Here is a 13,332-nt window from a genome sequence, read left to right as displayed (position 1 = left end):
ATGTCCTGTAGCCGTAGAAGTACGAGAGCTTGTGTGCAGTAAATTTGGAATTTCAGGGGGGGAGCTTCTGTTTTAGACGTGCATGGACAACTGCAAGTCAGGGTTTCACAACAAAAAAGTTCCTGAGGCGGACGGTTAGGTTTGAAGTGTAGAGAGGTCTCATTTGGGGGGGGTGGGGGGGGTAGATGGGAATGAAACGTTGTGCAGACAGCTGAGGTTGCGCACATGGAGAGGTTGAGTGGACCAAAGGAACTAAGTGAAGGAAAAATAAATAATTAAATAATACAAAATACAAAACAATAAAGACAAATAAAAGAAAGACAAATAAGATAAAGACAAATGAATTTTTTGAGATATTGGTTACACAGAGTGTGAACAGTCAATATAGGGCTACAGGTTCAAAGAGCAAAATAATGCTGGTAGCTACCTCAAGCTACGTTTCTTTATGGTGAAGCTGAGAGGCCTCTTCAATTTGAAGATCAAACTTCAATAGTGAGCGTGAATGAACTTGTGAACAACATTGACACGAGTCCACTCCAGGGCAAAAGGTGCATTGAAATGGCTTTAGTGATCTTTCAATTTCATTGTGAGGACTTCTACCATCAAGATGGTTTCTACCCATTTCTGCTGCAAAAGCTGGTTGATCAGGAATCTACACAAACTGCTTCACAGATGCATCGTCCCCCCCCCTCCCCCCCCTCCAGTCACCCTGCCCGTTGACTCTTTTCTTCTCAAACTCTTCCTCTCTGCATGATTGTCATCGCATACAGCAATCAGGCCTGATGATTTAAGCGGGATCTCCACTTTATCCAGTTAAAGTACGGAGGTTAACCCAGTTAAGTCAGATTAGAAGCTATGTATCTCTCTCTATTGTGTCTGCTTCGAAGAAACGTCCATGACTGCAGATGACCATCTGTCATCTTAAGGGATGATCACGTCAAATTTTTAATAATTCTCATGATCAACAATAGAATTACGCTCACGCATTTAACCACACAACATTTGAAATTTGCGATTAAAGAACATAGCACACCTTCAACCGAGCCACTATAAAATTAATACTCTTCAATGGTTTAAAATTTTTCCCCCCTTGGCATTCTGTGGCTTAAAAGATGACCTACCGACTGCACCAAAACCTTTAAATTCATGGCTGATGGGGAAGTGTATTATCGCTTTACGTAGGAGAATACGACTTGGTCCCAAAATATCATTTGGATCTAAAACACAATCTCCTGCGAATACTTCATTCTCTGGGGGTTTGATGAGTGCCGTAAACTGTTCAATTTCGTTGAACTGTGCACTGATTGCGTGTCAAACATGAGATGGCAAGTTCAAGATCGGACATGCTGTGGGGGCTGGTTTCAAGTGCTCAAAATAACCGACAGATACCCATAGGATGAGATCAGCTCTGTGTGATATGCCGAGGCTCGGCTCCAGCAGAGCGGTAAATGATCACGAAAATCCTCAAGCTACAGGGAGGCGATGCCATTGTGCTCAATGTCAGAAAGTTAGCGAGCCGTGCAAATCTGTAAGTGATTGGGTTCTCCACTGGCAGTGACACCAGATACTTTTCTCTGTAACTTTGCAGAAGAGGACCTGGTATGAAAGCCAGAGAGGAACAGCTTGTCTGAAGCCTGCCTGTTCCCACCTTGCAAGGGCATGTCAACGAGCTAATGGACAAGACGCCGAAGTGACACTCCGGTACTTCGAACTCTGCCCTACTTACCTACACTGGAGCGACCCCTGCCAGCTCAGACCAGTCCGGGCAAGTCTCATCACCCCATCTAGATAAACCACATTCAAGCTCCGCTGCATCACTTCCATAATCTGCTAAATGAAGGGTAATGCGTCGCTGGTATCCGTAGTACGTAGTATTCTCTTGCAGAGCATCTGGAATCAACTGCATTGGTCTGGAATGCTTCGCCGGAAGTAATCAGACTGCTACTTACCTCAAGAGTGTCTATGACGAGGGATAATTTTGCGAGCTAGACTAGGTCGTGTGGACATTCGGATGCAGGGCATTAGCAAGTCAGACATGGCGTGAAATTTCTTCTGAGCATCGATTGGTTAGGGTTTCACACATTCGGTATGACTAAGACAGTTGAGTCCCTTGATTTCCGTCGTTAAATACGTAGTTCAAGTGGGCATTCTGCAAGAACTCACGAGAATCTTTCGCGAATTAGAGATTCATTTAGCGGTATGGTAGGGCTCTAGCTGATCAGATTGCTTTCTCTGGCTGTTTTGAGGGAACTCTATCAGGATGATCTCTAGCACTTAATATACTCGTGATTCAGAATACTTGCATAATAATTCGACGACCGCGACAAGAATCGTTTCGCTCGCGCAGTTGGAGAAGGACAGTAACAATATTCAAGTTGAGAATATTGTTTAGAAGTGTTTAAAGCGGGTGGTTAATTACATTAACAATCGAAAAGTTTCCAAGCGTTGGTATTCCCCGTCACCTCGAAGCCGATATTCTCTAGGTTGATAGTGAAACTCGCCACGTTCATCTGGTTGTTAACAGCTAACATAAAGAAGTCCATTGTTCGGTAGAAAGCTCCAAGAGAGTTACTGGATCCCAGCTCACCGTGCGCAAGTTGTGTATTTTACATCAGGAATTTAATGTACGCGATCGATTTCACAGAAAAAGCTATCGGCTAGGCTTGTTGGTTTGCGTCAATATCATAGCTCTCCGGCAGCTTGGAATAAGTAGGCTTGTGAGCAGGTGCAGGATTTTTATCAAAGAGACGTTAGGCTTCAACGTGCGCCCCGTCCCCATCTTCTCTGTGCAGATGCCATTAGTTTCAAGAGTTGCTTGTCCATTTCTATCTGCTGCAGTAGCTGAGGAACCTAGCATAGTGATCTGTGGTCCTAGGGCTCCTTGTCTTGTCCAGACAGTAGCACGTCGGTGGGCGCAGCTTGCACATGAGAACAAGAGGTGCCGCAGCGTTTTGTCTCCTCAGGCTGGACGTCTGACGCACCAACACTCCTTATCGTCCTTCCAGGGAATCGTCTAACGACCTTGATGTGAGTATCCGTTTTCGCTCTCGCCGAAACACAACTTGGACTCCTTTTCGTAGAGTTTGCAGGATCTGACTGCATTATGAGTCCTGGGTGCGACAACTGCTCACAGCTCTCAGCCTCACCTTGGTAACGCGTCGTCTGATATCTTGGAATTCCAGAGTTGGTTTTCGGCCCACAGCAACTGAGGAGATCCTAATTGAGGTACTTTCACTGGGTTGAATATTCGCTTGACCCTTTGGTTTAATGAGCATTTGAGGACTCATAGAAAGCGATACGAAGATGTATCCCCTCGTCATCCTGCGCATTCTCGGCACGTCGAGTTTATCCTAAGTTCCTCTAGTTTCTGAGGCAGAGAATCTGATCATCAATTTTCTATCACCGATCGTCAAATTGGTGGTAACAGGCCCGTCTCCGAGAGAACATGTGGTATTTACTGCATTCGGAGGAAATGGCAGTTGCTCGACGGCCTTTCTAGTTTTGTCAGGCATTTAGAACTTAACTTGTTAAAGCAGCTCGAGCGTGGGTTGTAATCCCAGTAGAGGTTGAAACCCAACTCAGATCAATTCATTGAGAGACGAGCATGAACACATCCGTAGCACACCATGTAGCTATGGATAGTGGTAACAGAAGAAACTGTCAGTGGTAACGAAACGTATCATTTCGCAATGTTTGGATTGTATCATACGATGCTTGGATTGATTAAATTCTTGTGTGTATCAAAACTTTGGTCGGCGGAGAACTTGCTGCCAGCGCAGCAAAAAAGGGTCCGGAGTGTTGATAAAAGTTTTCACTTTAGGAAATTCCGATGTTTCTTTACCCGTGAAATATTTTTGCACAGGAACGTTCACGGTGATTTTTTTCATTTTTCAATTGCTTCATGAGAGGGGGTTCCTACAGTATAATTGGCTAAGCCCTTAGGAATTAATGCGAGTCATAAGGACCGTAAGATATGCGTGAATTGACCTCTCTGGTATTCACAAATGGCATTGCCAATGCAGATCAAAATTTCAGGAGCAGACAGGATACTTAAAATTACAACTATCAGCTCCGTGTCGGCGACGAAGAACTGGAGTAGGGATTATGACTCCCGCGAATTAATTTCAACGTGCAACTCACATGTATGTCCTGCATTGACATTTGGCCTTCCAAAGCGAGGTGTTCTGAGATGTATTAAAAGCCGTAGCTGGCCGTGCACAAACTTGAGGCTTATCCTTCATGCTCTTCTGTGGCTGCCTTCACATGCTAAAGGTGGTCCTCATATGCACATGACAGAAACCCAAGCCAGTGCAATGGACTACCCCGAGACTGTGCAACTTTCAACCTCAAGAACTTTTTGGAATTCTCATGATCCAACTCTTGACCCCTTTGACGAAACTCTGGTCTCCACCTTGGCTCCGCTGGAAGCCTCGTGCAGCTCCACGTTCCTTTTCCAAGCGACAAGCTCCACATGCGACAATGGAGGCGACAGTCCGGTGTTCAAGAGACCGTATCAACAGACCATGTTCGGTGAGAGCCCAGAAGGTGGAGGCGAATCGAGAGGAACTACAGAGTCGTATTGTATCAATGTTCCAGCTGGTAGTACGGCCGACTCTTCACAGTTTTCGTGGTTTTCATCTTCACCACACTTCCATGGCGCTCAAGGGGTAAGATTCAAAAATAACTACACAAGAAAACCCCAGTGGGTACTGCCTAAGATCAGCCTGCTTGCTTATTATCTCTAAAGTGTGTCCTTGTAACGGGTCTTCTTCATTCTCCCGGTCTTGCGCGGCCGCATGTACAACAGCACTGCCCATTAAAAAGGTCAACAGGCTAGCTATAGTGGTCCCTTAAGTGTTCTATGATGTTAGCAAAAAAGAAGAGGACCTCCTTAGCTTTTTGCACAGCTTGTGCTATTCACTCGTATGTTGCCCACAGTCCTCCCGGTCCGAGTACAATTGTCCAGCAACAGCAACTACTCCAGCAGTAGATGAGGCAAAGTGTAGGCATCATCTTTGACGAGGTACTGTTCGTAGATCACAAGTACATCGTATTCAATATCAGTCCTGACATGATCGCTACGTCCAAGGGGTACTCCGAGTTCCATACAAAATATTTCATCATTGCAAATTGGCAGGCTTTTCTATTCTTCGCACTCATGAGTACTGGAGAACTGTCCGGGTGTAACATCTCCGTGTGGGTTGACCTGTTACTAGTTGAGCCGCTCGATTGCTAGTTCAAAGGGAAGCAGCAAGATTCCACAAACTGCCGTGTATCATGATGGCATGATACTTGGAAATCATTTACCCATGGATGCACATGGGCGAGAAGCAATGAATGTGGTAATCATCACGGAGTTCTTTGGATTTGCCTAGTTTTTGATATCTGACCCAGTTTCGTTCCGGTGCTCTGTAGGTTAGTGCTTTTCAGACGCAGTTTTTCGAGAGCTCCACCAGTGCAGACGTTCGAGTTCAGCTCCATCACCAGGGAGGCGGTCACAGTCAAGACCAATTCGGAACTCTCAACTCTTCGTCGGCTCAAGCTAGTTCCATCACCCACAACGCTCAAGATTTAGGCCATGGCTCTGATTACCAGGCATTCCTAAAACCCCTCATGCGACAACCGAGTTTCAGCCGCCCGGATTCTGGCATCCAAGTGGTGACGAAGCAGCTCAATGCCAAAGCTTCTTGGCAATCGACCCTATTTCAGACGAAAATGGCTTTCGACCAAAGGAAAAACTCCAACAAAGAGTCTCTTGGCTCACCCTGCAGTGTCATTTCAGGCATCACCAAGGTCTTACAAGGGGTGGAGCCCGTCTCTAGCGACCACATGGAAAGCTTCGGTCCATCGACATCTTCAGCTTACGAGGAGGTCAAGAACGTCAAGTTTCAGGAGACGCCTCCTGAGTGTGAAGGAGCTACACAATCGATGTTAGGAGCTCAAGAGGCGAGTGGCCTCATGAACCATTTGAGGCCGAAAAGGAAGAGGTCGAGAGCGCCGAAACAAGGTGATGAAGTGGAGAGCCAACGGATGACACACATCGCTGTTGAAAGGAACCGCAGAAAGCAGATGAACGAGCATTTGGCTGCTCTTCGTGCTCTCATGCCAGGCTCTTACGTTCAGAAGGTACTCTCAATATCTAAATAGCTGCGTAGAAGCAAAAAAAAGGCACAATTTCCTTATTTCGCTCAGCACGAAATGCTCTAGTGTGTGACAAAAACCTGCAAATGAATTGGATCTGAAGTACAGAATAGTTCTGATGTTCATGTCATGCATTTTAAAGGGTGATCAAGCGTCCATTGTTGGCGGAGCCATTGAATTCGTCAAAGAGCTCGAGCATCTTCTGCACTGTCTGCAAGCACAAAAGCGGCGGCGAGCCTACAATGACATTTCAACAGCCGTGATTCCCACAAGCTCTCGTATAGCAATGCCAAGTCTTGATCAACTGTGCGCCATTCAGCCTCCTTTCACTTTCCAAAGTCCCCAGGTAATTCCAGACCTCCATTGAACTTATTTCCATCCCAGCTACGGTGCCACTCCTTTGAGTCTTCAATGCTCTTGGATTGCGGCACAAACATCTGCTACTACATCGAACGTTGTTGTTAGATGCCCCTTCACGTGAATAAAGAACTGCATCCAGATCCCCCTGACTAAATTATTCATGGTGACTTCCTTCCGATGATCAGCAGAGACTGATAGATCAAGGCCCATTTCATCTGGGAGTGCCCACAGAAAGTCTCGGCAGCAATACAAGAAACTCACAACTCGTGGGGTTTTTTCCACCGAGCCAGCTGCCAGCACCACCGATCCCGCTGCTAGCACCCGCATCATCGTCATTACTGGGCATGAATGAGATTGTGGGGGAGGCGAAGTCGGACATGGCAAGTGTGGAGGTGAAAATGGTGGGATCCGACCAAGCTATGGTGAAGATCATGGCGCCGCGGCGCAGCGGGCAGCTGCTACGCACCGTGGTGGCCCTGGAGAGCTTGGCACTCACCGTCATGCACACCAACATCACCACCGTGCACCACACAGTCTTGTACTCGTTCCATGTGCAAATCAGTCTCCATTGCCGCTTAAACGTCGACGAGGTCGCCGCCGCGTTGCACCAAACGTTCAGCTCCCTACACTCTCTGCAATTCTGAGCATCACATCCATCGAAGGACCCAGAAATCCACAACATGAATATGATAACTTGGAAGAGTATCGTTTGCTGCTGGCAAACTATTCGTGCTTTACGTGCTTTTGTGACTCCACCCCAGTTGCAAAGAGCATCGTTGGTATACGTTTTTATCAAGGATAGTCTTTCAAGAGAGGGCCAGAAACAGCCAGCTACTCCATGTAGTATGATCGATTTAGATGAGCTTTGAGCTGAACATAGATTGATCGATCTAGCTGGCAACTGCTGCAAATGTTGTACGAGACTCTGCCCAGCTCCTTAAGTGGAGCCTAACGTAGGTGTAGTGTGGAGGCAAACGCTTGTGATTTGTATGCGGCCGACAACTCTGGAAACGGTCCATCAAATATTAATTAGCGAATGTTCCAAATTAGCATTTCGCTGCAGTAGTGAAGCAAATGTCGAAGAGGGGTTTTTCTTTTTTCTTTTTGTTTTTTTTGCTCTAAAAGCTTTGTCATAGTATGAATTGCTTGACTCAAATGGCATTCATCTTTTCCAAGTCGTACACAGTTTTTTTTTATCATGCCTGCTATATGATAATTCACCCTCTTTGTAACGTTACTTGTTTATAGTTCTATTCAAGCATTATGGGGTGGATCAGTGTTGCTGGATCACCGGGACGGTACTTTAATTGCACTAAAATTCAAAGGGTATGGCATCTACCAGTTGCCCATAACATTGTATCGTTAAAAAAAACCAATACTGTGAGAAAAATAACTTTTAACTATGCATTTGTATGAACTCATAGTTTCTGTCTTCTTTGCTCGGCCAAGTCACCACATGTCCATTCTAGCAGGCAAACTCTAATGTGTTGATGGTTTTAATGGTTGCTCTACGTTCAGAACGTCACTGAAATCTTACCTTTCCATTCAATTTTATTCGAAAGATTATAAGATCAGAGAGCATGTCTGCCATAGCTTAGTTCATTTACAGGTAGAAATGAGGCACCGTAAACTTAAAATGTAACCGAAGAAAGTTTTGTGCTCAAACCAAAGCAGATTTAGAGAAGAAAATCGTATTGTTTTTGAATCAACCTCAATTTTACCTCAATCTTACCTCCTCTTTGTATACGGCTGAATATACTAGGGCTTCAGGCACTGCACCCAGAGGGTTCATCGAGAGAACGGACGAACGATTTTACCATCTTCTGGTTAACGACGAATAGTATGACTTCTCGTTCGCTAAGGTCGGCTTCTGTTGCTCCAACTTTCGCTCAGTTTGGTTGCATGCGAGGCAATGCGCAGACGTGCACTCGCTGGGTTTTGGTGAGAGCATTGTGTGGGTCGGAGTGTGAGATTGAGAGGAGGAGTTGAAGGAGCATGGGGAAGAAGAAGGGTGGTCAAGGCGGTGGTGGAGGAGGAGGATATGGCAGCAACAAGAACCCTCCCAATCAACCTGGATTGCTTCTCCATGCCAAACCTGTCTCGCTGAGGGAGCAGTTGGGTAGAGGAGGTGGTGCAGCAGCAGCAGCGTCGGCACAAACCCAAAACCCCAGCGCGCTACCCTCAACCTTGCGAGCTGAGCACCTGCTGCGACTCGCGACGTGGGCTAGCGCCAATGTTCCTTCTCTCGGCGCTCTTTTGGGCGCCCGCCTTGGCCATTTGAGCGAAGCTGCAGCTGCTCTCCTTCCCGATTCTCCTCATTCCATCTGTGAAAGGTGTGTGCCCTGGATTCTGCAACTTATGGCTAGGACAAATAAAGTAGTTCGGCGGTTTTTCTCTTTCAACTTCGCTAAACCCTAATTTCTGTTTTATCATAGCATAATTTTATTGGGGTTTCGAGAGAGATAGAGATTTTTTTAACCGAGATGTCTCACCGTATCCAGAGCTATAAATATTATTTGTTGATCGGATTCAGTGCCGCAATTTTCCCTCCCCTATCCTGCCATCTCCAATTGATAATTTCTTGATTGGAAATTTGACAGCAGTCTGGCAGGACGAAAATCATGTGTTTCTGGCCAATATGGTGTCAATTGTCATTTTAATGACGAACTGTTGTCTGCAGATGTGAGTCCATCATGCAGGTGGGAGTGAATTGTTCTGTCCGCATAACAAAAAACAAGAGAAAGCGAAAGTCGAGGAATGCAGACAATGTGTGCAATTATGTGACATATTTTTGCCACTACTGCAAGCACGGAAATTTGAAGCCTGGAACCTCCAAGAACCATCTGAAGACAAAGATCTCACAAGCGGCAGCTCGATCAAACTTAAAGGTGCTCGGACTTTCAAAACCGGTAGAAAGGATACCCAATAAGAAGCTATGAGTGGAAACCTGTGCCGTTGGCCATGGAATCTCAAGAATTTGATTAGTTGCCTTAGATGTATATATATATATATATATATATATATATCTATGTTTACACACACACAAAAAGAATGTATTATCATTATTATTACTAATTACAAAGTAACTTGAGGATCATAAATCAAGATTAGATTGTAAGAAAGACATTAATAAGACTACAAATGACCAAAGTCTTACTCTTTATACTAATTAAGAAGATAATTATGTGGAGAGTTCCTAAAAATTGTGAACCTAAAAACAGTGAAGAGTGAAGGTCAAGTGTCTAAATTATGGGTTGTTTTTGCATTGTAATGGCTTCTAAAATGCAAAAGTGTATCTGATTGTTCTTGTGGCCATGGAGCATATCCAAAAACTCTTATATATCAAATATGTGTTATAGAAGCTTCTTAGATATTTATTAAAATAAAGCTTAATCATCACAATTTTTTTAACATTTAAAAAAAATGAATTATACACTTCTATATACTTTAATAATATAAATATATAAGACAGTTTCTTCATATCAACCTCACAAAGATAGTAACAATATTCTTATAATTATTACATTTTATTTTATAATAATATATTAAAAATACAAAAACAAATCTTTAAAATTTCGAGGTTATCCTTCAAAATTCCTAAGAATGTTTCTAGAGCTCTCTTAGTAGAACAGTTGTAGACTTAATTAGATTACATAACAAAAGCTTTTATAATACAAAATAATGTTGTTGCAATCACATTTCTATGTTGCAAAAAATTCTACAAAAAGAGTGCACTTGATAACTTAATACAATGACTTATAGCTTAAATGAGATATGTTATAGGAGTAAAAGTTTATTTTTATTTTTATTCTAAATAATAAAAGTCTCAAAAATTATGTAATAGAGTAAAATCACTCTATTAAGTGATTTCATTTCTTTTTTTTATGATTTTTAAATAGTTTTTTGATGATGCCTTGGATCTTGGTTCTTTTTACAATATTTCAAATTTTTCAAATCAATAGAAAAGAAAATTACAATATTTTAAATTACTTTGTTGAGTTCTTTTTACACTAACATAATACTCCTAAAAACATCATTTAGATTTTGAGTGGACAATACAAAACTAATACAATTGAAGTTGTTCTTGGAGAGACAAACTTCAAGTGTGCATCTCTAAAATAAATTCTAGCGATTGAAGTTGGAATGTTCTTCTTGTATTCATTTAATGAAGATAGGTTGTAAGGACAATGTGCGGGATCGCTATTGCTACTAAACCCCTATGTTTAGTATTATTTTATGTAAATTGCTATTATCATAGCTTTGTTTGTAACTAAGGAGTTTAAGATTTTATGTTTTAAAGCAAATCATTGCAGTAGCTTCAAGAGCTTTCTTCATCTCCATTTGCATTTTCATTGGTCCAATTAGTGATTAAAATTAAATGTATACCTCACAAAATCCAACGCCTATTATCCCTCCTTCCTCACAACTCATGCCTTGTCAGGAGGAGGTTGTGATCCTATTCAACTTCAATGTAAGAAAACTTATTTGTACATCAATTATCCTGAATACAACATCACAAAGTAACTGTGTCAATGCAATTGTAGGTGTCAAAAGTCTACTCTATTAATTCTAGAGAAATTGACAACAATAAAAACTTCAATAAAATTTATGATCTTAAAGATATATTTCATTATAAGATAGATATGCTGCTTCCTTTGTTTGGAGCATTCGAAATTTAATGTATAATAAAAAGAAAAAAATTCTTAATATCTTCAAATCTTGTGATTATATAATGTAATATTAAAACAAAGATTAATCATTGCCTATTGATAATCAAATTGCAAGCATACTTTCACGTAATCAAATTTGAAAAGAATTGTGAAATTCTTGAGCTTGAAAATTAATTACAAAATTATGAACGTCATTGCTCTTTTTTCTTGCTTAATTCCCTTCTTGCCACTTTGATGCTATCACCAAAGAAATTGAACACATTATTCAATACTTTTGATGAAAACAAAGATAGATGCATGTAGTAAACATATTGCTCAACCAAAATTTCATGTTTTTTTTAAGGCTATATGAACTCCAACATTTCATTTTTAATGAAAATAAAGAAGGATGTATACAAAAAATTAAAACGTCATTTTATCTTTTCTATTTAACTCCTTAAGTTATTTATAATAGATTGTCATTTGCTAAAATTACTAGTAGTTGGTGAATCTTTCTTTTTAAAATCAAGACTTATTAGCTTATAAATAAGTAGATTTGAAAATTGTGATTGAATAAAAAAGAGATTTTTAGATTATGTAAGTTCTTATTGACAAGTAGTAAATTCATTGGAAATGCAATCATTTGAGTTTTTCTAAATATTTGTGTGAATCACTTGCAAAGAATTTTTTGTATCACAATTTTTATTGTTAATTGTTATAGTGGATAATTTTGTAGCTGCACTGTTGTCAAGAAAGAAAAGAAAGATGAGATTCTATATTGTTGTTGTATTATATGTTGTCTTACTTGAGAATTCATTGGGCACTTTGTTATAGAAGGTAAATTGGAAATTGCAACAAAAAAAGTCCAATAGAATCTTAAATAAATTCCAATTAAATCTTAATAATCTTAATTATATTTTAATTAATTCTTAAGAAATCTTAAATTTTTTTTATAAAGAATCATAAAGAAATCATAAAAGTATTTTGAAAGAAATCATAAAAAGATTATAAATAATACTTAAAGAAATATCACAAAAAGAAATTTTAAGGAAATAAAAAAAGAAATACTAAAAATATTTTAAAATAAAAATCCTAAAAAAAATTATAAAATAATAAAATAATAAATTAATTCTAATAAAATCCTAATAAAATCCTAAATAAATTCTAAGTAAATTTTAAATAAGTCTTAATCAAATTCCTATAGTAGCTTTAAATTTTAATAATAATTATTCAAATTATTGATTTTGATTAAGTTTTTTTTAAATTTCAATCTTCAAGAAAAAAACAAAAACACAAAGTATGAGAAAGTCAAACTTATTATTAAAAAAAAAAAACTCATTATACTCTTGGATATTGGATGTCTTCTTTTTCCAATCTAAAAGTTGATCTTTAACAATAATTACTCCTTGTTAAACCATTCAATTGCTTAGAAACTCAAATCTACTATTCTTTCACAAATTTTTGCTTCAATCATTAGATTTCTCAGGATTATAAAAAATCTTGCTAATCCTAAAATTCAAAATTTTAAGATCTTAATCCAATTAAATATCAGCATCCTTTAATTTAACTATTAAATTGACTTCAAATCTTTAAAATACATTTAAGACAAGCACATTGATGAATATGAAATTTCACATATACATTTGTTATAATACTTATAAATTTCTTAATTATATAAGCCTCTTTTTATATCTCAAAATCCAAAATCCAAAATTACTAAAATCATCTCACTTTAAAAAGCTCTCAAAAACTCAATATCTTTCAAATCACTTTTAAAAAATACTAAAAAAATTCTCTGTAGTTTTTTATTTTTATTTATTTATTTATTTATTTACATTAGCAAAAAGAGACAAAAAAATGCTGTAGGTGTACAATTTTGTGCTTTAGGATCTCATTTTAACCTCAATTCACAATTAATCTTCTTCAAATATCAATTCTTTGTATTTTAAGATAATTTTTGCCATAAAATATTTTTAAGTCTTTTCTTAAGATGCTTATGATATTTACTTTTTTAATCTATTTTTTTTTTTTACCTTTTTTATGGCTATACAAAGTAAGATGAAGTTTTTTTAAAAAAAATAAAAATGTATAATTAATACTAAATTTTTTTACTATCTTTTTATCTTTTATCCATATTTTTCTAATATATCTTTCAATTAGGCTCTTCCATAATAAAACCTAT

General features: G+C 39.4%; 2 protein-coding genes across 3 annotated transcripts; both read left to right on the top strand.

Moving 5' to 3' along the window:
* Nucleotides 1–2,751: 2,751 nt before the first annotated feature.
* Nucleotides 2,752–7,563, top strand: LOC112274909 (uncharacterized). 2 transcript variants are annotated; one of them, XM_024504762.3, is made up of 6 exons: nucleotides 2,752–3,225; nucleotides 4,023–4,142; nucleotides 4,297–4,667; nucleotides 5,416–6,126; nucleotides 6,284–6,487; nucleotides 6,690–7,563. In XM_024504762.3, exons 3-6 carry the CDS (start codon nucleotides 4,314–4,316, stop codon nucleotides 7,143–7,145), a joined length of 1,725 nt encoding a protein of 574 aa, XP_024360530.1. In that variant the 5' UTR covers nucleotides 2,752–3,225; nucleotides 4,023–4,142; nucleotides 4,297–4,313; the 3' UTR covers nucleotides 7,146–7,563. The 2 variants fall into 2 exon arrangements, with proteins under 2 accessions (XP_024360530.1, XP_024360529.1); XM_024504761.3 differs by having other exon boundaries at nucleotides 3,089–3,225; nucleotides 6,687–7,293.
* An 828-nt stretch (nucleotides 7,564–8,391) lies between these two features.
* LOC112274865 (uncharacterized) lies at nucleotides 8,392–9,606 on the top strand. Its single transcript, XM_024504689.3, has 2 exons — nucleotides 8,392–8,834; nucleotides 9,182–9,606. Exons 1-2 carry the CDS (start codon nucleotides 8,497–8,499, stop codon nucleotides 9,438–9,440), a joined length of 597 nt encoding a protein of 198 aa, XP_024360457.1. The 5' UTR covers nucleotides 8,392–8,496; the 3' UTR covers nucleotides 9,441–9,606.
* Nucleotides 9,607–13,332: the final 3,726 nt, after the last annotated feature.

The sequence above is a fragment of the Physcomitrium patens genome, chromosome 22 (assembly GCF_059467195.1).
Source record: "Physcomitrium patens ecotype Gransden chromosome 22, ASM5946719v1, whole genome shotgun sequence".
Taxonomy (NCBI): domain Eukaryota; kingdom Viridiplantae; phylum Streptophyta; class Bryopsida; order Funariales; family Funariaceae; genus Physcomitrium; species Physcomitrium patens.
Note: the sequence above shows the minus strand (reverse complement) of the source record. Positions and strands in the feature narration are given on the sequence as shown.